We start from the raw sequence: 24,079 nt of genomic DNA on the forward strand, positions 1-24,079 counted from the left end.
TATTTTACCTAAATATTAAAGAATAAGTAAAAGCCAGAGACAGATACCGTAGCCAGTTGAGCCAGTATATAAAATGACCTGGATTTGTGAGAACAGCATGGCTTTTCCAGAGGAAACAACTATATTGAAAAACTTAGATAAATGTATTAGAAAATGTATAATTTTTTTATGTTTCTCTGTAAGAACTCTGACATCACTTAATCAAGTGAGTGATTTTTGGTATCAGAGTAAAATTAATAAATGCTTTTAAGACAACCCAGTTCTGTGAGTACATTTAGAACAATATAAAACAATTATCATATAGTAGTCCCATCAACTGAGTACAGAAAAATGAAATATTTCTTAATATAACCCTAAAAATAATTATAGCTTTTATAAATGTTCCACAAGTGTCACAGATCTTGGCAAGTTCATAAGCAGCTGAACTGGTGCCTATGAACTTATCCTTATAAAATGCTGAGATTCCCCTCTCAAGTAGACAGGTCTGTACAAGTGGCTTAATGTCTCTATATAACTACTCCGTTTTTCAGATGAGGATAATAACCACATCTACCTAGAACTGCTGGAAGGGTCATCTATTATAAAACATGCAAAGCTTTGAGCCTTTGAACCACTGCTTAATATAAGGATATCTTTTCAGTTAATGTCAAAGAATATTCTAATTATCATCTGAAAATGTCAACATTTGTTAAAAGTTTGAAACTAAGACATTAATCTCCCTCTTGGCTTAGATGCTTGTTTTAAATAACATTTCTTTATTTACTGAGGAACTAATTTGTACCCAAGTGCCTTCATGAACTATTTCCTTGGGAGTAATTCAGTTTCTTATGACAATAGGGAGGAGTAAACACACAGGTATATAAATAACTAATTAGCATTTTAACCTAAAGGCTATGGATTTAAAATTAGAGTAAAAAGATAAGAGAATATAATCAATTATGCCTCAAGAAAAACTTTACCATAGAAAACAAATGAACTATAAAAACTTGAGCATGGGTATTGACCATTATAATGGCTTGGAGTTTTAAATATTGATATTCATTAAGTAACCACTGACATATATATATATATATGTAAGGCCGTGTTTACCAATTATATTTTCATGGTCAGTTATCACAGAATCAAACTTGACTTGAACATCTAGAATAAGAATGTTTCCACACAAAATTTTCCGTAATAGAATCAGTAATTACCACAGTGAAACTTTGCAATACCTTAATTTTAATTTGGAATGTTTACTTCTTCCATCAACCTCTTCATTGGGCGATACATTTGTCATATTAAGGGACTTCTTTTCCTTTAATCTTCTGTGATAAAATTATCATCTCTTTGAAATATATTTTGAAGAAAACATTTCACTAGGCATTTGCGTATCATTTTTGAACAATACAGAAGTAACAGATTAATTTAGAAATAATTTTTTGATGATACAGATAATATGATTGGAGGCTACCATGTATCTGTGCAAAAAACAATACATGTAATGCAAACATTCATGACAGCAGTAGTTCAAGCCAACGAAAAGAGAAGCGTTAGGGAACGAACAATTAACAACTGCAACCGTGCACTTCTTTGGACAAAATTTAAACAATTATTGTTTTGCATGATATATCAAATCTATCTGCCTAAACACACATCATGTGATCCAATAAAAAAATAATTATTAAAAACAATGATGATATTCTGCTAGTACAATGTTCAAGGCAGAGCAAGGAGCTGAAAATTCTCTGATACATATTGATTTTCCCTGTGATACAACTAAAGCCAACCAGATAAGGAAAACTTGTCAAATTCCTATCCCTGGAAAGGTTCCATACTTGCATTCCTTTCTTTTCCTTACAACGTTTGGTAAATAAAGCTAACATATCATTAATTGAAATTTTTGTCTAAAATGGAGAAGCAAAGTGAATAATTCAACATTATTGTGGTATTCTTTATTGATAATAGCTGCAAAAATATCTTTGCATGCATAGTATTAATTAAAACTGTATTTTAAAATGTGTTTATTTTAATATAAAGATAGTTTTAGATTCATTAATTTATGGTTAATATATACTTATTTGTTAAATTTTTATAAATTTATGGAGATATGATTCTTTATTCATATTTCTTGATAGACTTTAAGACTTATATTTCTTGAAATGCTTAACTTGTCATAAAGGAACTAGTAGCTAAGACTTTCTAAGATGTTCAAGTTAACAGAAATGATATTTTAACCTATAGCTCCAATTCAGGAAATTTTTATTCAACTCCAACACTAATTTAGAAACATTCTAATTTCAGTTAATGTTTACCTCTCGGTGGCATTCTGAGAGTGCCCTAATCAGCATTGTATACAGGGACATCAATGATTGTACTGAGCTATCTTCAGGTTGGTCTCATCATCCAGGGTCACCAGAACCCTTCATAAATATCCACATTGTACACTCCTCCAAGTCAAATAAGCAAAGATTTTCATCTGAGTATTATTCAGTTATTAATCAGAATTTAATTCAGTGTTGTTCTTATAAATAATTTGATATTTGTCTAAATCACAAAGTCATGGCAATCCATCATATAGAGCTAAGTAGAGATTCTGTGCAGAGGATTTTTAATGCTAAATATTATTCTATTTTGTATTAATAGTATACAGAAAATTAGAATGTAATACTATAGTTGGGCTATGCTTCAGCAGTAAAGTACACCCAGTCACCTGCCTGTACACACTGCTATAAAAGAATGTTAAAAGAATGAATGCTTGATACCTTTAAAATTCATATTTTGCCCTAAAATTAAAGAAACATTGCTTACTCTATTTCTTAGATAATTAACAAGGCAATTATTCCAACATTAAAATTTTATACAATTATTTATACATTTAACTTATATTCCTATTTAAATCTTATTATTTAAGAAAAATGCCATGATAAAATAAGGAGTCTATTAAATAACCAAATTAGTTTATATGGATTTAACTATAGTATTAAAACGAATATTTATTGAGAAATTTATATAGAAAATATGTTGTTATAAATAATCAAAAACTTGTGATGAGTTGTGTCTTAAATCTATAGTTGATTGACTTCTTAGGTAAATTAAACTACTACAGTCATTAAGTAAATATCTACCCAGGGTAGTCTGCCTTTGGCAAATGTAATATAAAGTTAATATATTGGTATAAGCATGCAATGATTGGGGACTTTTTTTTTTTTCATTTTGATTTGGTTGGATATTTGCTTTCTTTTGACACAGGATTTACTAAGTAGACCAAGCTGGCCTGTTACTTATTATATATCTCAATCAGGCCTTCAGCTCAGAGTCTTCCTCCTCAGTCTTCGAAGTATCGGGGATTGACTGGCATGTTCCACCACACATGGTTTCAATTTTAGAAGCTATCAGAAAGCATAAGTCAAGGAAACAGTTCTGCGAATTTCAATTATATAGGAAACAATTTTAAAACGTCACTGCTTTCAAACTGAAATGTGTTTAGTCCTACAAAATGCAATGCCTTTCCCCCAGGGTTTGTGGGTACAAGATGGGAGCTCCCAAGTCATTAACACTTTGTAGTCACTCAAAAAAATTTCAATAAATTTTCATTTTCCATGATCTCTTTGCTTTTAAACAAAGCTCTTTGAAGTTAGGCACCAAAAGCCAACATAAAATTCACTTATTTTAAAGATGTATTTTACCTATTTTGCTTGGCTAATTACTGACCATTTTGTGATGGTATCATGGTTATGCTTTTGAACTTTGTCTCTTCTTACTATGAATCAGAAATTGGAGCAAGGCCAGTCAGGTTCCAACTCCATTGGAAGATTATCAGTTCACCTACAAAAGGATTTGCTATAAGGAAATCCCCCTTGATACAAAGAGGCTTCTGAGGTGACAATGTTTCCATGTTGCTCGTGACAGGTTTATGAGTCGGTGATCTTAGCGCTGCAAATGCTTGAAGAATTTGACCGTTCGTCTCTTATGTTAATGGTGGCTTCACCACAGTTTCCTATATTTGGGATGTACATTACTGCACGTATTTTGATTTTTCTTCTAGGTAAGGGAGCGACTGAGGGTTTCTTTAGAAAGAGTCTCTGCACTGGAAGAGGAACTAGCTTCAGCTAATCAGGAGGTAACACACCAAACTTTGCTCTTCGGAGGTGCACTATTGCTTACATGCTGGCCCTTGTGTTACACGTTGCTTTCATTAACTCTGTCACAAAATCAATTACATTCTGTCTGTGCTGCTGAATGACGCCCATTAAAATGAGTTGCCAGAGGCCCGTTTTCTGGTCCCTGGATGTTCAAATCTGTCACCAGGAGACCAAAGAGAAGCCACTAAGGGATAGTGAGATGGCTACTCAGGAAACCAGTCCTAGAAATAAGTAAAACACACCCCTGAGACTGGAATTGGTGCCAAGTTCCTCTTAAACTTTGAAATGCTAAAAAATGAAGTAAATACCCCAGATGGACACACGAATTAATTTCCCCTCAGACTCTTCCCGTATTCACTTTCTGAAAGCATCGTGCCTGCCCCTAAGTGGCACCACTGAATTAGAATGTTTGTGAAGATTCATAGCAATCTTTTTTTAAAGTCATGGCTTAAGATTGAAAGAGCTGGGACCCCATTAGGCCCAGATCTGTTCAGACCTTATACATGTTGCCACAGCCCCGCCTGTTCATATGTACTTCAGTTGTACAGTGTTCAGAAGGCCTCGTTTCCCTGCAATTCTCCCGGAAGCTGTTTCCAATTGATAACTGATTAAAAATGAAAAAAAGTTTTCTCCAGTGGAGTCTCACCAAGTATACAAACAACTCTTAAGGCAAGATCCATGGCCAGCAGTAGATGGCCAACTCACAATGAACTAAATGGTATTTTGGGAGAGTTGATTGTCTGATAATGCTTTGTTGGGCTTTTTTTTTTTACTTTTTCTTTTCTTACCCTACAGGCCTTTTGCTTCTATATTATGGTTTACTGTTTTCTGTCTTTACGAGATTTCCATGTATGGGTCTCTAAGTCCTTATGTATGTCTTGTGTTCTCTCTTGCCACGCTGCTTTTCTGTACATTTGTTTGTTTTGTCTCATTCAAATTTTTTATTTTATTTCTTTTTTTTCTTTTTCCTTTTTAGACACCTGGCTTTTTGTTGCTGTTGTTTTGTTCTGTTGGTTTTGTTTTGTTTTGTTCTTTGTTTTTGAATGAGAGAAAGCCAGAAAGAATGAAAATTTGAGTGGGTGGGGAGGTGGGGAGGATCTGGGAGGAGTTGGGGAGGGACAACCATCACAGAGTATATTGTATGAGAAAAACTCTTTCAATAATAAAAATGATAAAAAATTTTAAATGTTTTTTCTTTGCAAGTTTTCAGTTTATATTTTTATTCTATTAGTAAAATTGAATAAAGAATATATACCCACAAATAAAAATATAGATCTTTATTAGACAATAAAATAGTGCTATCTCCATCTAATTTTATATTTATTTACAAGTGCACTTGTAGAAGTTCAATATTATGATATTTGTTTTACTGGTAGTGAATATAATAAAATAAACAAACATATCTTCCCGTATTTTTAATAATTTAAAATGTGAGAGGCTACTGTCAATACTAAGTATTATTAAGGATTACTAACAAAATGGTGTGTCTAAAAACATTTAACCAAGTTCTTTATTTGGTATTAATAGGCTATTTCCATACATTTTAAAAAACAGAATAAATCCTATTTACTGCACACTACTTAGTATTGCTTCCTTAAAATAACTTAATTTTCACAAAGTCATTTATTTCTGCTTTTGTTGGCTCCTGGCTTAATAATTAAAGCCTTGAAAATAATGAACTTTGGCTAGAAAAACGTCAGCGTGGAGAAAGTGCTTGCCACAGAAGAACAGTGAAAAAAAAAAAAACAATAATAGTTTATTTGCCATTGCTGTGATAAAATTCCCAGACCAAAGCAGTTCCAGGGAGAAAAAAAGGCTTATTTCCGTTCACCATCCCAGGCTAACGTCCATCACTGTGGCAGAGTCAAGGCAGCCGCAGTGTAAGTAGCTCGTCACGTTACACCCACAATCAAGAGCAGACACCAGCAAGTGGATGTGTTTATGCTAGTTGTCAGGTCACTTTCTTCACACTTAGGCAGTTCAAAATCCCCTTCAAAGGATCATTCTGACAGCACACAGCAACGCTGGAGAGCTGCCATACTGTTAGGACACCGCTTTTATTTCCTGAGTTTCTGAGGGTATAGAAACGGTTCAAGAAATGCGGGGTTTTGTCCATCCCAGGTTTAGAAATGAGAAGCCGGAGAGTAGAGGTCCAGATTGTGAGACATAGCTTGACATATTTATACTCAAATATATCTATGAGTCTGTACAAGCAGAGAGTTTGTTCTGTATCATCTTACAGAACTCATTCAGCCGTGTATTTCCACTCTGTCTCTCACTCGCTGTCTCTCATTTTCTTTCACACTGTCTTCTTATTCTCACACATGAATTTGGCATTTATCTCTGTAAAACATCTTAAAGATAATTTGCATTTCTGTAGACTTTATATATTATTCTCTTCCATAATTGTGCAGCTAGGGGCAAAGGCAAAAAACTGAAATTCAACTTGTAGTTGGCTAATCAATTCATACACTGAAAGAGTTTTAAATGTATCTGGGAGCACAGCTTTTAATTTTTCCAAGGATATCACCTACTCTGGTATCTTCGCTTATTCTGTATGATATCCCTTTAGAGTCTACATGGGCTATTATCAGAATAAAATAAGTAGCTTTGTTTAAAATAATATGAAACAATTATGAGTTCCAGCCTGGTAAATGCTCCACAACATTCCGCTTTTGTATAATGGATGAGGTTTTGATTAATGATCCCAGTATTTTTGTAAATCCAAATTATAATAATCTGTTAGTTTAAGAAAAGGGAGATATTTTCTATGCAGTGAACGCTATTAGTTGTTTTCACTCATTGTGAGAATAAGTACCATTGCACTTAGAGTTTTTGGAGGGTTGTCTTATGACTTGTTATTATTCCAATAAATAAAAAAATTAAAATTTTCTTCTAGTCTGATGTCATTTTCATGATGACACTAATACTGGATCATTGTATTGGGCACTTAATAACAGAAGCTAATATTTACTGACTGTTCTATGTCTCTGGGATCTGTGCTAAATGCATCTACATCAATACAATAATCCTGATAGTTAGTTACTTTAATTACTTTATGGTGGGTCCCAAAACAATATTTCCCCAGATGTACCACTCTTTTGCCTACTTTAAATGTTGACAATCTTTCAACTGTTTTCATTCTGCATTCAGGGAATTGCAATTCAAATGTGTGACCATGTATGTACCGTTCCCCAGATCCATAAGTAATAAGTTACTTGCATCTATATTGAAATACATATAGATGAGATCTTCATTGATTCTCACTGGAGAAATCGCAGGGGTTTTTTTTAACTATTTTTACTTATTTTTATTTTTTCCTTCTATTGAAAATAGATTTTTTTTTCACATAATATATCCTGACTATGATTTTCTCTTCCTCCATTCCTCCCATTTGCTCTCCATCTTCCCTGTCATCCAGATCCACTCAATTTCTGCCTCCTCTTAGAAAAACAAGAAACAGGCTTCTAAGGAATACTACTAAAGTACAGTAACACGAAACCAAGACTAACACATCAAAGTTGGACAAGACAAACAAATGAAAGGCAAAGAGTCCAAGAAAGGCACAAGAATGAGTGACCCACACTTTCACACACTTGGAAATACCATAAAAACACCAAATTAAAAGTTGTAATATAAATGCCAAGGACCTTGTGCAGACCTGTACATACTGCCTCATTCTCTGAGTTCGTATGAGCTGTAGTCATGTTGACATAGAGGGTCCTGACTTCTTGGTGTCCTCCATGCCCTCTGGATCTTGCCTTTTCTGACTCAACTTTACAAGAATGCCTGAATCCTTAGGGGAGCGATTTTATGGAGAGATTTCACTTAGGGCTGGCTGTTCCAAGGTCTCTCATTCTCTATATATTGTCTGGCTGTGAGTCTCAGTATTTGTTCCCATCTGCTTTCTGATGATGACTGAGCAAAACATTCATCTATAAGTATAGATCAGAAAGTTATTAGGCATCATTTTATTGTTACCTTTTTTATACAGTAGAATTCGGTTTTATCCTCGATTACTAGTCAATCTGGTCAATGGTTCTTGGTCCCTCAGGCAGTGTCAGGCATGGGCTCCATCTCTCCCTAAGAGATATTATTTGGTTTACTCTCACAGCTTTGTACCACAAAGACAGCATATCTTGCAGACAGTACACCATTGTAGACCACAGGTTTTGCATCTGGTCTGCTGTTTACATTACTCTTTTGGTAGTATGCACAGTATCTTCCTGCACCAAAGAGGCTAGAACACAGGGGTGAAGGCTCTATGTATGCACTCTCTGAATTAGTTGTAAAGTTGTCTTTAGCAATGGGGAATTGCCATCAGTTTGTAGATAGTCTTAGAAACAGCCTTGGTTGTTTCAAGGTTCCTATGGGCCCATTTTGGCCAACAACTCAATTAGATGTAACCCAAGCTCAGTACTGGAAATTTCATTTGGTGATAAAAGATGGCCAACTGGGACTCTCTCCCGTTATTTGGCAATTTGCTTTAGATTGCATTTGTATATGTATATATTTTAGGAAGCTTCTACTCTATAAGGTTTTTATAGTACCCTTCAATTGCCTTTAATTTAGCAGTCACTTCCTGTATTCTCTTCCCTCATCCCACTCTCCCCCTCCACTTTGCACCTGTTCTACCTTTACCACCCCTCCACAAATCCATAACTATCTATTCTGATTCCTTTTCCTATCTGTGCCCTTTAGTCCCGTACTCTATACTTAACTTTGGTGGTTCTAGAGATTGTAGCTTGATCATCAATGACTTAACAGCTAATATCCACATGTAAGTAAATACATATACTATTTAGCTTTCTGGTCTGGGATACCTCAATCCACAAGGTCTTGATCCTAGATCTTACTTGTGATAATGTCTCTCCTGGAACCCATCCACAAATCTGACAAACCCACTGAAATCACACTCCTCCAGTGTAAGCTCACCTCTCTAATGAAGCCCCTTATGATTCCTGGCCAACAACCAGTCATTGATTCTTAGTTTAAATTTCTAAAGCTCATTGTTCCTGCAAGTGTTACAACCATTCAACAAGCACTGGAACTGGCATTATAACTGTCTAAGCCTAGATCACTGCTTCCCAGACAAGTAAAATACACCTTTTCCATTCATATGTATTTCATTCACTACAATCACATGAACCATGCGACCAATATGTTTGTCACTAGTTTGTCTTCACTCTACAGACAATATTTGAGCATAACTGTGCAGAAAGACTAAGATTTAATTCATTAAATCCTTTATTGAGATATTTTATAATTACATAATTTATTTTATATACAATGTTAAGTTATGAAAACCATTTCAAGGAGAGCAAGCACTATGATTAGGAAGACACGAAACAACAGTTCAGAACCATAGATGATCCTGTGTTAGGAACAGTCAGTCTGTGAGACGATGAGGGAGATGAGAATCACAAGGTGGATAGAAATCAAATTCTGCAGAGCTCTTGAAAGAAAACTAAAAGAACGTTTTATATATTTTTTATTTTTTTTTAATTGCAAAACTCTTGCAGGAATACTTTTTTATACACTTTTTTTTTGTTAAAATGGGATATCAAATAGAGTAAGACTAGAGAGTTCATATAATGTGATATGGCTACCTAAATATCGTCCTGACTTATTTTAGTCATCATACTCCCATTCAAATTTAGAACAATTATATGTGTGTCATAATTGCATTAAACACTGGATAGGACTAAAACAAGGAATTAGCACTTCAATTTAATTCAATCAGGACTATAATCTAGTATTGGAGATAAGTACCTTACAGTGTAGTTATAATGATGACAGTATTTAATGCCGTGAAGATATATTCAAGGAGACAAAGTTCTGGACATATGTTCTGGGAGCATCAATGGTAATGTATTTAACACAACTGAATGATACCATTTAAAAATGGTAAATTTTATTATACTACAAGAAATGTAATTAAAATAAAATATGACAAAGATGAAAGTTAAAGTATATTCAGGATGTGATAATGTTAAATAAAACAGAAAAACTGATTTTATAAGTAGAGGTGGGGACAGACAGTTATTGTCTTAAACAACTTCCTAGGAAGGTGTTTTATGTAGATCCTCATTAGATTCACCAAGAGAAAGAGGAGTTGGAATCAGGCAGAGACATAAATGGGAATCAGGATACAGAGAGAGCATCACCTGAGTGAGGTTTTTGTAGAGCCAGGACTTAAGCCTATAGATAATAATAAGCGAATCAGTGTTTTCATGGAAAGAAGAAATGAACATGTGTTCAAGTCTTTAGGCCAACTGATAAGGTAAAGAAAAAATGCATGTTATGAACTCAGTAACATGTTATGGTTTTGATTGAAAAGAATTGTTATAATTTCCTGAAATAAGCATGGACCAATGGCAGAATACAACAAACTGAATAGAACACATGCATTATTGAACCTGTCATTTCTGGAAAAGAAAACTGGAACAGATAAAATATTATAAATACATATACACAAAATGGAAATTTGCTGAATTATAAAACCTCTCTAAAAAGCAAGATTGCTTTGTTAACACCAAATATGTTTTGTAAATTGTCATCCTTAAAAAGTGACTTGAGACTATGTGCATAGAATAAGTACAAAAAAGTCTTTGTTTCATGGATGGTAATTTTTGTTGTAGCTTAAAATCAGAAAGCTACACAAAATGTAGAGCACAAGGCAAGTACAAAGAAAAATAGATTACATCCTTAAAATGTGTTTCCTGTTGCCAGAAACCCATATGCTTATTTAATTATTAATTGAGCCAGACAAAATGGATTATTCAGAAGTACCTGTAAAACTTGCATTGACAGGTTAATTTGCAGTGAACACAGAAGCAGGCATGTTTATTTTAAAAAGCTTCCCACATGACTGCATTAAACATAAAAATACTTAGCCTGTCTAGTTGCAAGATGAACTGTGTTTTAATGTGCATTTTATGCTTTACATGCTAATGCTCATTCTGGTCATTTAATTTACTAACTTTCAAGTAAATTTTTAAGGAAATAAAAATTTCATTGCACCTCTTCTACAGTCTTATTTGACTTGTATTTCCCTAAGGACAAAGCAAGGGACCTGAATATACAAATTAACTTCAATAATCATTCAGAAGCAAACGGGATTCAAATGGTGTGAGGAAGGAGAGGAATCAAATTCATATTTAGGTAGGAAGAGTTAGGTCTATTGATTAGACAGAATTATTGCTTCAAACACATCATTTGATAGAATCAATCCTGTGAGCTAGATTAAAACCCAATACTCGAAGGAATGCCTAGAAATATATTTTTAAAAAGTGTAAAGGTGAATGGTTAGAAGCATAGTCCTGGAGCCGCTCAGACCCAACCAAGTAAACAAACAGAAACTTAACTTACTTATAAACTGTATGGCCGTGGCAGGCTTCTTGCTAACTGTTCTTATATCTTAAACTAACCAATTTCTATTCATGTTACCGGCTTACCGGTATCTTAACATGTTGCTTCTCATCATGGCAGCTGGCAGCGTCTCTCTGCCTCAGCCTTCCACCTCCCAGCATTCTTCTCTTCCTTGTCCCGCCTACCTTATCCTTCCTTCCTGGCTACTGGCCAATCAGTGTTTTATTTATCGAGCAATCATAGCAACATATATTTACAACATACAGGACATCCCACTGCAAAGACCAAAGTTGAAGTGTTAAGAAATATGCTTTTCGGAGTTGAAAGAAAATACTTATGACCCATTGGGGATGGAGGAAAAACAAAACAAAACAAAGAAAAGAGAGTACTGGTGAGAAAGACAGTGATAGACACAAGCAAAGGAGGTCTTTCCATTGATGGCAATGAATATTTTGTTTGAATAATGAGGAAGAGGCAGAGATTTCATAAGAGGCATTCTACCTAAGGACAGCAGCTTTGTCTCCTACGGGAGGCAGGAACAACATAAGGGAACGATGACTAAGATAATATGCCAATGACTCAAATGTGCTAAGCAAGACATTCCAGTACCTGACAGTAAACTCACTAGGAGTTCTCATAAAGTTTCCACAGCAAACCAAGTAAGAGCTACAGTACATCAAGCAAAACACCATGGAATTGTCCCATCACACTTCCTTATTTATGTCTATGGAGTTATTTAATAATTAAAAGGAAAGAGATACAAATATGAGTATAATGTGTCTTCTATGATGTTGATCATCTGTAGTATAGGTAGAAGGGACATATTTCTCCAAAATTTCCTAACTTTAAAATCTTACAAAGCAGCCGGGCGGTGGTGGCGCACGCCTTTAATCCCAGCACTCGGGAGGCAGAGCCAGGAGGATCTCTGTGAGTTCGAGGCCAGCCTGGACTACCAAGTGAGTTCCAGGAAAGGCGCAAAGCTACACAGAGAAACCCTGTCTCGAAAAATCCAAAAAAAAAAAAAAAAAAAAAAATCTTACAAAGCTTCTTACATCCACAAACAACTGGAGTTTAAGTAGTTTAAATGAAACTAAAATACCTGAAAATGACCCAGAAATTATGAGGAAAGAAGAAAAGTTATGGAGAGATACTCAGGAATTTTCCTGAGGCAGTTCGCATCCCAAATTACAAAATCATTTATTTGTAGTAATCAGGAAATGATTAAGTTCATTTTTTCTCCTAATTAAAATTTTCCATACCTGTAAAGGGAAGGCTCTAAGGCTAGAAAACCCATGTAAAACTCAGTGACTTGGTTTTTCAATCATATCTACTTACCCTGGCTGGTCCTTTACAAATCTCACTTTGGGTCATTTCGTTCTAATTCTTTCTCATTTCTGTGAGGTAAAAGTGGATTGAATTCTGCATGTCTACCATTACTTAGCAGAGACAATTATTCTCACAACGGCTTTCAAATTTCCTTCATGCTTATATAAACCTTGATTGGTTGCTTAGCTTATTCATCATTAGTAATCATATTGGTAAATTCCTTACAAACTCTGAATTAATATTCTAGCAGGAAATGAAATACTATTGAAACACCTACATACATGTAAATGTGACAAGATACAGTATTTATTTAGCGAACGTGGAGTTTGGATGCGGCAGTAGCACCCCATAGCACTGAAAATTAACTACCTGAAGACAATGTAAACCTCAGAGGCTACAGCTTTTGTTTCCTTGCAAACATATCAGGGGTGTAGTTTTCCTATTGAAATTGCCTCCTTTTTGTTAAAAATTGTATAGCTATTAGCTTATCTATTCCGTAGAAAATTTGAAAAGTAATTGGATATATCATTTTTTTTATTGGTCAACTAAAACATTTCAGCTTTGTTGAAGCAGTAGTTGAAAGTTCTATAACTTTTTTAAAATTATACTTCTGGGTTATTCTTTGTGATATTGTGTTATAAAGATCAATGTAGAAACTCTAAATTACCCACCTATTACCATCTATAGAAAATTGTTTCCTTTGCTGCTGCTAAGTACACATGTCAGTAAAATAACCTTTCCCAAATAAAATCATATTATGTCTGTCTTCTGACAATGTGTTAAAATTCAATAAAGAAAGGAGAATTTAAAAATGGCCTTTTCCTGCTTCTATTCTTTTGATCTTTTCCAGGATTTGTGTGAAGCAACTAAGAAGGGGGTTCAAGTTGTTCAGTGTTGTGTAGGACACATGGGAAATCCATTTCAAACATTTTTTGTCACTCATCCCTGTTTTGGTTCAAAGATCTTCTGTTATGAAAGTTTAAGAGTGCCTATGTTCATAGTAACAGTCATTTTTGCTTTATCTTCACATGTGATATATTCAACTGTTTTTGTTTACTTCTCTATATTAGTAAGATCACACTTCATATTCAATTTGAACATACAAGTCAGAAAGTATTGAATTTTACCTGTATGTTCATAAAAGTATTATTTTTAAATAAAACAAGTTTAATCATTTAATATAATATAAAGCATAAGGTTGGGCAGTAATGAAGAACACAATTTTGTTTTGGAGTTAATAATTTGGAAAAGATTACATATCTTTTAAACATTGTAAATGAAATACTGAAACTTAGTGAGATTCAAGGTACAAAGTCAAAACATACCAAAATAAAATGAAATGCTACACTGAACTCAGAAGATTCAACTTTGAGTTCTAGATTTCCACATCCAAACTATGTCACTCCTGATAATTTATTAAAATCTTCTGTTTGAGTTTTTCATTCCTTATAAAAGAAATATTAATAAATACAGGGTATAACTAGGATTCCATCATGATTCTTGGATAAGATAATATATATGATGAATAAGTTAATGTACTGAAGTTATATTGCTATGATTGATCTCAATGGCCAATATTAGGTATTAGCAAAGCCAATAGGAATACATTTCCATATCCACCTTTACTTTAGTGCTAAGACAAAAATAACATTTCTTAAATAATATTCAGGACTACCTGACCTTTTATTAGATAAAAGATATCATCTTATAGTTAGAATGATTCCATGACACTATACATACTTTATGGACAACCTTGAAATTCACATCTTCATGAATTTAGTAAAAAATTATTGTATATACAATTGGGGAAGATTACTGTATGCTTAGACCTGTGCTAAGAAGTCCACATTTCCCCAATATACATACATTTTCAGTCTTCATAACTAGCCTATAAGAAAAACTAAATAGTTTCTAGCATTGTGAAAAGTAGGATAAGCAGCTTTCAGAAACAAAGCAAAATGTTCAGAGTAACATTAGTGATCAGTAGGGGTTGAAATTTAAGGTGCCTAAATGAAGTGACAGCAGCCACTCTGCTATGTGGCCTTTATCTTCATAAAAAGTACTTCATACATACAAAATTGGCATGACTTTCTAAGCTATCCGTTCATTTATTCCCAGTCATTTAAATCCACCATGACATCTTCTGGCTTATTATTTTCTATGAATTCTTTCAGGGTTCAGGACTTCTTTCTATTAAAAGACAGAGTTGTATTAGCTTTATTAGTAATTCAGACATTAAATTACATAACTTAGCCTGTTTTTTAAAACATGTCAAATATTGTATAATAAACATTGAATTCTTTCAAACATCCATTAAAGCATCCATATTCTGAAGCTATTTGGAAAACTTTAATGAGAAAATTATCTACTTTTCACCCTAATCATTTCCCTTAGTGTAGAAATGAAATGTACATTGATCACTTTATTTTTAACTAATATTTAATTACTGATTAAATTGATTTTAAAAGTTCCTGGTAGCAGAAAATACCACAGTTCAGTCAGCACTACAGACACACTTTATCATTCTGTTGCTATGGTAAAATATACCCACAAAAACTGACCTCAGGGAGAAAGGGTTGATTTTAGCTCACAGTTTGAGTTTGCAATCCGTCACCGCAGGAAATCAAGATGACAGGAATTCAAAATAGCTACTGTGTCATACCCAAGGTCAGGGAAAAAAAGAAATCAAAGCATAACTGCTTAAAAGTACTAACTTACTTTGCTCTATTCCTACATCATGGACTCGGTCCATGAAATCGTACCATCCATGTTCTCGGTGGACTTTCTCAACTGAATTAACTCAATTAGTAGAATCTCCTGTGGTATGTCCATAGCCTAACCTGACCAAGGCAACCAATCATTGAGATGCCCTTAATACTTAATCTACATTGTATCAATTTGATAATTATACATAATCATTGCACCCCTTCATTTGTGGTAGATCCATGTCCCAATAAACTCATCACAAATTAAAAATATTATAATCTAAAAATGTATATTTATTATATAGATAATATTGTGAGAAAATATTACGTTTCCACCCTCAGAAAAAATTCAATATATAATTTATACTAAATATGTAATCATTACCATCAGAATGTCAAGTACACTGTTAAGTCCTAGTAAGTCAGAAACCATTTGTCTTTACCATAGCTCTTTTTCATACATGACCAAACCACAAAGTCCAAGGCCATGGTACTTCACAAGACCTCCATCCCCAATAGCAACCTAAAATGTGGGACACTCCCATATTCCCAACAGGTTCATTGGTTCTCTCAGAAGACACATAGAATTCATGCTCAAAGCTGTGGTCTATTACATTAAAGAAAACAGATTAAAGTTATACAAGAAAAGAATAACAAAAGACAGAGCCCAGGAAGTTGCCAGCATGGAACTTCCATTGTCTTACTGACTGATGTGGTACTCTCCTAGATCCATTTTAGCCAGAGTATTGTCAATCAGGAAATGTCACTCACATTTTCATGTCAAAAGTTTTTATTGTGTTTCATTATAAAACAAAATTCATTTACTGCCTAGCCATGTGGTTGATCTTGGACTCATTGGTGAGACATGAAGTACCCTAATCTTATTGAATTTCTTTTTCTCTCACGTAACCTAACCCCAAACTAAGCCTGTCCATTAAAGTGCATTGTGTTCACACTCTTCAAACAGATGCATTCTTGTTGCGGACTCTAACATTATCACTTAAAGGTAAAGACCAAGACATCTCCTTAAATTAAAGGCAAAATTCTTCCCTCAGAATTCTAACTCACTAATACCCAAATCACTTAACTTCTAACATCTTATTCGAAAGTTTGGATGATCAGCTGGTGTGATTAAGTTCTCCTTTGATTACAATCATGTTAGTAAAATGAACATTCCATTTTTCACTCAGAAAACATTGTTACTGTGACACAAAGAGGAAAATTAGCCATGCTAGAATAAAAGAATGTGTTGTGAAGGGTTCATAAAATCAGAAGAAAAGAACATGATGCAGAAACAACAAAATGGGGAGAGAAGGAGGAGAAAGTAGTTGTTACAAAAATTTTGAACTACAGTACTTTTAAAATTTTAGGTGGAATATTTATTGTTTTTGAGGTACTAGGGCAAAGTACTATTTTTGCTAAACTGATTGAGTAGACTTATATTCATTGATAAGAATAACAAAATCTTAATGGAACGAAAGACAAGAGAGAGGGAGAGAGAAAGACCTTATGTTTGTATCCTTACCGATTCTACCTTCTCCAACTCATTCTTAGCATTGATATTTTCTAAGCCATCAATTGTCTACTGTAATTTCTTTTTTGCATCCCCAGCCGAGGCTGATAAAATTCTTTCTTTATTCATTTATTTATTTGTTTGTTTATTTATTTATTTATTTAATGCCAAATTCTCTTTATTGAAGGAGAGAAGAGGTCTTAAATACAGGCTTACAGCACAATGGGAGAACCCCGGAGGGCAGAAGTTCGCTACAGATGTTTTACAATCTTGCATCTAAGCTGTTAATGCCCATTGTGCAGGATACACAGACAAGGAACTTGCCTTAAGCATTCAGGAAATGAAAATTACTGAAGGCTTCTTGAATAATGTCTAGTTGAGCAATAACACCAGAAAATGCTAGAAATCTATGGAAGAGGAAAGACAACTATGAAAGAATCATTGAAACCAGAAATTCAATACTTTGTAACTGCAATACAATAATAAACTCAAACAACTATCATTAATTAATAAAACCAGTACCTACAAATTAAATGAAGATTTTTTATTTGTGTAATTAATGTGATTTATTACAAAATGTATTATTCTACTGATTTCATAAATATAAATATATATTAAATACAGTATAATTATTTGACTTATATAGAGACTTAAAGTAAGTAGTATATTTTAGCACATAACTATAATTTTTGTATGAATATAATTTGAGACATATAATACAAATTACTGTTAATTATATTCACTGTCCTAGTCCATAAATTATAATTTGTTAATTGGATTTAACTAATATTTCACATGTTGATGGAGTCTTCGAATCTCTCCTTCCCAAAAGTCTCTCCATTCTCTAGTAACCACTGTTTAATGTCAACTGCTATTATACTAAATGGTTTTAGGTTCTACTTATGAGTGAGATAATTTCTTGTTCATTTTGCTATGTATGTACTATTTCACTGAAAATCCTTCAAGTCATACACATTATAGTTACTAAAGAATTTCATGGTTTTTGGAGCTGAACAGTTTGTGTGTGTGTGTGTGTGTGTGTGTGTGTGTGTGTGTGTGTGTGTGTGTGCATGTATTATTTTAAAATACTCTTCCATTGTTCAATATTTAAATTGAATCCATATCTTGAATGATAATGAATAAGCACAGGAATGTAAGTGGTTTTTTATGTGCAGATTTTATTTCTTTCCATTGTATAGGACAATCAGGGGCTTTAGATTATGTGGTAATTCTATTTTTGGCTTTTGGAGAAAAGTGCATGTTGATTTTCTCAATATCTACACTAATCACAAATCTCACAGGTAGTGTTACAGCTCTCATTTGTCTTCATCCTCACCAACGTGCATTATTTTCAGTAATTTTTATGATAGTCTTCAAATCAGATGAGGTGATAGCTCATTTTGGTTTTCATCTGCATTATATCTCCCATAGAATAATGCTTGTGAGCATCAATTCATATGTTAATTAGACATTTACACATCTTTCTTTGACTATATTCATTATGACCCTTAATCCATTTGAATTGGATTATTAAGGTGGTTGTCTTGATTTATCTAGGTTTTTACACAACATCGTATTAACACTTTGTCAGATATACAGATATACAGGTTATTTCCTCAGTATATTTATTCACATGTATATATCAGGCTCTGTAGGTATATTTCTGCATGTATGTGTCTCAGTATATCATAATCTCATTTGTTTAGTATTTTCCCCTGTGCAACTGAAGTCTCCTAAATTAATTGCTTATACCAATATCTTCAAGTATTTCCTCTAAGTGTTTTCCAGTAATTTCACAAGTAGTTTCAGGTCTTACAATTAAGTCTTTGACCTATTTTGGGTTGATCATTTTACCTATATATAGACATAGGTCTTCCTCATTCTTCTGTTGTGAATCTTTATTTTCTTAGCCCTATTCGTTAAAGAGAATTATCTGTCTCAAATGTTTGTTTCTTTCCTCTTAGTTTAAGATTATTTGATTACTGATGCATGCATGAGTATATATCTGGCTCTTCTACTCAAATTTCAGTTGTATTGTTTACATAGATTTTTATGCCATCATCATTCTAGTTGAAGTAGGCTAGTTGGCTTTGTATTATGTCTTGGAACCAGGTATTTTGATTTCTCCTGCTTTGTCCATTTTGTTCATGATTGCTTTTATTAATCCATTCAACGGACTTTTTGTTTCTTTTGTTTTGTTTTGTAGAGCTTTATCATTTTATTTTGGTTTGGATTAAGTAACCATAACCATTTTATGGCACTTACCATTATTTTAGGTACCATGTTGTAGCACAGCTTAGCACAACTATTTCACCTGTGGAATGAGAGCACCTGAGACATGCAAACTCATGAACTGTAGTCATGTTCCAAATAACACTAAGAAATAATTTCTTACCATTTTTACGTCACAAATTATCATCATTTTATGGTTTTAACTATTCAAAAACAAAACAGCAGTTTTTAGCTTGCTCACAATGTCAAAATAGAAATACAATGTAGAGATACATAAAATATGACACAAGAAAAAGGAATAGTTATGGCTAGTCAAAACTTAATATATTAGAAGAAGGTGATAACTATAACCACGCATCCTGTGCAAACGATCTGATTGGATGTTTTTATTATTATATATGCTACCTTGAAAAGAGAAGGCTGAGAGAAAATGACAAATACAAGCCAAAGAAGAGTTGTCGTTCCCCCCCCCCCCAGGTTAACTAGCTTTCCATTCACAGTGACTCATTTGAGAATTCCATATCCAAGGACAACTTCCTTAGTTTCCTTGCCTCAGTTACCCCAGACATAATAATAGAAATCATCTTATAAGGATGTTGTAATGTTTAACTGACTTAATTCATGTAATATAATTGAAATGATTCTTAGGAAAAAAAGATCACTGTTGATAATGTTATTGCTAATGTCACTGCTGTCCTGGACAATATTATTCATGTTGTTTAGGCTGTATCAAAAAGAAAGAGCCAAAGAATCTCTGCCAAAGTGATGTTGTCTAGCTGGCAATTTCTTGGGAATAGGAAAGGAGTTTATTGCTCATTGTCTGTAATTTTATTTTATTTTATTTTGCCCATGAATAAGGTCATTAAACCCACTCTCTGCTCCCTTCCACTAGTGACATTTTGTCACAGGAACAACGTTTTAAAAATGCCAAAAAGGTAAAAATTGAAATGCATTCAGATGAACATAGCACATAATAATTATCACTGGAACCAAAGCAAATGAATTACTTTAAAAGAAATTGTTCAGAATAATGGGCCTAGCATGCTTTTGTTATTTCTAAGGAAGGGACTAAATGAATAAATCCTTTTCATTTCCCTGACTTCTTAGGTGCAGCAGTGACTAATGGATGTTGTTTCTGCTCCCTACATTTTTCTTAAATAGTTCTCAGACACACTGGAATGCTTTCTTTGCTTAAAACCCCTTCAGTCACTGAAATGGGGCTAAAACACAGCCTGTTGTTTTGACACGTCTGCCTTGATTGGGACACAAAATAACAACAATAACCCACATGCCTTTTTACAGTGTTTACCACTCCTGGCTGAGGAGGTCATATTGTATGACATTAAAAGGGGAAAGACAGTGATCAGCAAGCCCATCCTCACAGATATTGTCATTAATGTGACATTTTATAAGATGCCAGTGTTTATTGATAGACTATAAAATAGAAGGTTCATTCTACACCATCAAAGTTGTCACAAGTAAACCAGTCAGAGTTTTGAATAAAGAGAAGACAAAGACAGGATTAGGCTATGTAGACTTAGCTCTTTTTAATTTAATAATCAGTATTTGCTCCGAGTGTTTTCTGGCTCCTGGCACACAAAAAGCAAACTTTGAAAGAACTCCTGTTCATATCATTGAAAAATAAATATTTTCTGAGACTGCTGAAAGCCTGGGATTCTTATTCACAGAATGTGTCTCATGCTTGCATGGTGATCACCCTTGAACTCTCATTCGACTTTTTCATGTTTCTCAGAACAATCTGGTCTCCACATTTTTGCTTCTTCTTCTTTTTTTTTTTTTTTTATTATGAAGGGGAAAGTTTCATGTATAATCGCTTGTCTTCTTGCCCTTAGATAAAGGAAAAACCACTTCACCGTACTATATTCTCTAGATTCGGGATATAAAGTGATCCATAGATGTTCTCAATGAGTGTAGCTGAATAAAGATCCCATTCCTTGTTAAGAAGTACATTATAGTAATAAAGGCATCTAATAAGTTCTATCTTTCAGTTTCATTGGTAGACAATTTTGTTTTGTTTTGTTTTTAAGTAGGACTCTGTTGTATTTTTCATGAAGGTGATATGTTACTAGGCAGGGTACCCTCTTGGAGAATGAAGGACATAGCTCGACGTAATTAAAAACCTTTAGCTTTGTGGCTGCCAGGCTTCTCAGAAATCAACATTGCAGTCGCCACATTGTTCATCCCACTAATTTTACATTTGGTGTAGTACTTCTCTATGCCACTTATTTATCTCAACGAACAGTCTACCCTTCCTCATTCATTTATTTTCTTACTTATATTTTAAATGGACGCCTCTCTTTATACAATGCAAAGCAGATACTGCTAAAAGTGTTTTCTAGCTGGATGTGATAGCATATTTCTGCAATCAGCACTGACAAGCAGAAGCAGGAAGGTCACGAAAAATTTGAGAGTAGCCTGGTCTACAAAGTGAGACCCTGTCATAAAACACCAACAAATAAAAATAAAAACGTGTGTTTTCATACCAATGCCACTTTTGGAAAACTACTTAGAACTTTTTTTTTCTCTTTCATTCTCTGAATTAATCCTTGTGCTTAACTACATTAACAATTTCTTCAGCTTTTACTACTAACCTCCTATTTTCAGTCATTCTCAGCCAAGAGCTCACTATAAATTGTTTCCTGTTCCTTAAAAACTGCTATTAATTCTTCTGGCCAGTTTCAATTCATTTGGGGGTGTGTGTTCCTTACTTAGATTTATTTATTTTTCTTTTATGTGTATGATGTATGAGTGTTTTGCCTGCATGTGTGTGTGGTGTCCACAAAGGTCAGAAAAGGGTGTCAAATCCTATGGGATAGAGTTACCCGTGGCTGTGAACCACCGTGAGGGTGCTGGGAACTGAACCTGGGTCCTCTGCAAGAACAGTATGTGCTTTTAACCACCGAGCCATCTCAGTTATATTATGTTTTATGTACCCCTATATAAGACTCTTGCAAAATCTATAGTATTTAACTATATTAATGCGATAAATAATGGGAAATTATTACAATCGTGGAAATAAAGTGTAACTAGGTGTGGGAAAATATAACTAAAGTATGATTAGATGACTACAACAGTCATTTTGGTGGAAAATTTCAATTTAATTTGAAATTCTCTACATACACATGTTAAAAACACAGCGGTTCTTAAAATGACTATTATTGAAAGTGGTTCTCATAAGCAGTCACTGCAAAACACACACATGTTTGATATTTTATTGCTCCTGAAATAATCCCACCTACAATATTTTTTTTTTAAAGAGCAAATTTAGAATCAAACTTTGTATTCTCATCTCAAGTCACTCACTGGAATAGTTGACTTTCACAATCTATCTGTGCTTCCTGAAATAGAGGCGAAATAAGGTGATAGGTATATCAGTGATATAGGTGAAACTTGGTTAATTTGCACAAAATGCATGAAGGTGTTCACATCATCTTAGGATGCCTCTGTGGTTTTTATAAATCTTTTTCCCTCAAAACCGAGGATAGAAAGTGAAATGCTGACTGGTTAGAACTCTACATTCTGTTTGAATGTGTCTGAATATTCAGGATTTCCCAAATGTCTATAACAGCCTTAAACAGCAATTGCTGAAGTAAAACTCTATTGCTCTATGGTTTCTTCTGTATTTTATTTTTGTTTATCATGGTCACAGGGTTATATAAATGTCAAATTCAGCTAGAATTAGAATATATATCTATGTAGGAGCTAATTATGTGTTGGTATGGTGATACTTCTAATGTCTCACTCCTGGAATTTGAAATAAAAATAGACAAAATGAATCACTGTTGATCACATGGGTATACTGCCTGAAAATTGTTGTGAAATTGGTTAAGGGAAATATGAATTTTAATCTCTGATCATGAAGGTCCCTGTAGAATAAGCAGTGGGGTTTCGTGTGGATGCAGTTTAGTTTAAAACAAAAATAGTTGGGGAATTTTCAAGATGAATTTAAATGCTTAGAGGCCACCTACAAATTATAAATTAAAATGTTGAATAATGTAAGCAGCATGAATTTTTTCTTACTATGAAAACTCCAGACATCTTCAAACTGTTTTTAAAAGCTATATGCCAAATACTGTTTTTTAGAGATGTATGCCAAATTGTTAGCCAAGAGTAAAACAGTGAATTACATTGCCAGCAGAACCTAGAACTGTTGTCTTGACCTCATATTTAGTTTATTTTTGCAGGGCATCATTTAATTAGTTATTCAAAGGTACTAAACATAATACATACAAAGATCAATCTTTAAAAGAATTATATGTATATTAGAAAATTATCTGTTGTTATATTGCTTCCCGTAGAAATAGTTTTAAGTGTTTTACCATTCACTCTCTACTAGTGTCCTTGTTGGCAAAAGAAAAATAAACAATCTAAACTCATAACATTAGGAAAAATTAACTAAGATTTTATATATATATATATATATATATATATATATATATATATATATATATATATATTGTCTTATCCTATGCATGGCACATTATGTTTAATTTATTGCAGTTATTATTAGTGTTAGTAGTTTTTAATTGGGAATTTATTTTACCTTTAAATTCCTACTTGTCTTCCTCATATAATTTCATGAAAATGTCCTACACATGAAATTTTCTAAGTCATAAAAACGGGAAAATCAAATGAAAAGTAGACTAATTTATATCCCTTTTCCTGTTCCATTTTGAGAAATCTAAAGGAACAATTCAATTCTTAGATATTCTTAGACTTTCACCTATTCACCCAACATAAACCCATTTTGAACTGAGACCACAAATACAGCATGCTTAATGCACGAG

At 33.6% G+C, this 24,079-nt stretch overlaps 1 protein-coding gene across 20 annotated transcripts in view; it reads left to right on the forward strand.

The window, feature by feature from the left end:
* Window positions 1-24,079, forward strand: part of Ppfia2 (PTPRF interacting protein alpha 2) — a 461,179-nt gene that overhangs the window by 292,012 nt on the left and 145,088 nt on the right. For 18 of the 20 annotated variants that reach the window (XM_052753255.1, XM_052753257.1, XM_052753256.1 and 15 more), the window contains one exon: window positions 4,028-4,102. The exons of the other annotated variants lie outside the window; for them this stretch is intronic. In XM_052753255.1, the coding sequence (XP_052609215.1) occupies window positions 4,028-4,102 (75 nt within the window). The remainder of the gene's footprint in view (window positions 1-4,027; window positions 4,103-24,079) is intronic. 20 annotated transcript variants of the gene reach the window in all.

This window comes from Peromyscus californicus, unplaced genomic scaffold (assembly GCF_007827085.1).
Source record: "Peromyscus californicus insignis strain IS unplaced genomic scaffold, ASM782708v3 Scaffold_24__1_contigs__length_46423439, whole genome shotgun sequence".
Taxonomy (NCBI): domain Eukaryota; kingdom Metazoa; phylum Chordata; class Mammalia; order Rodentia; family Cricetidae; genus Peromyscus; species Peromyscus californicus.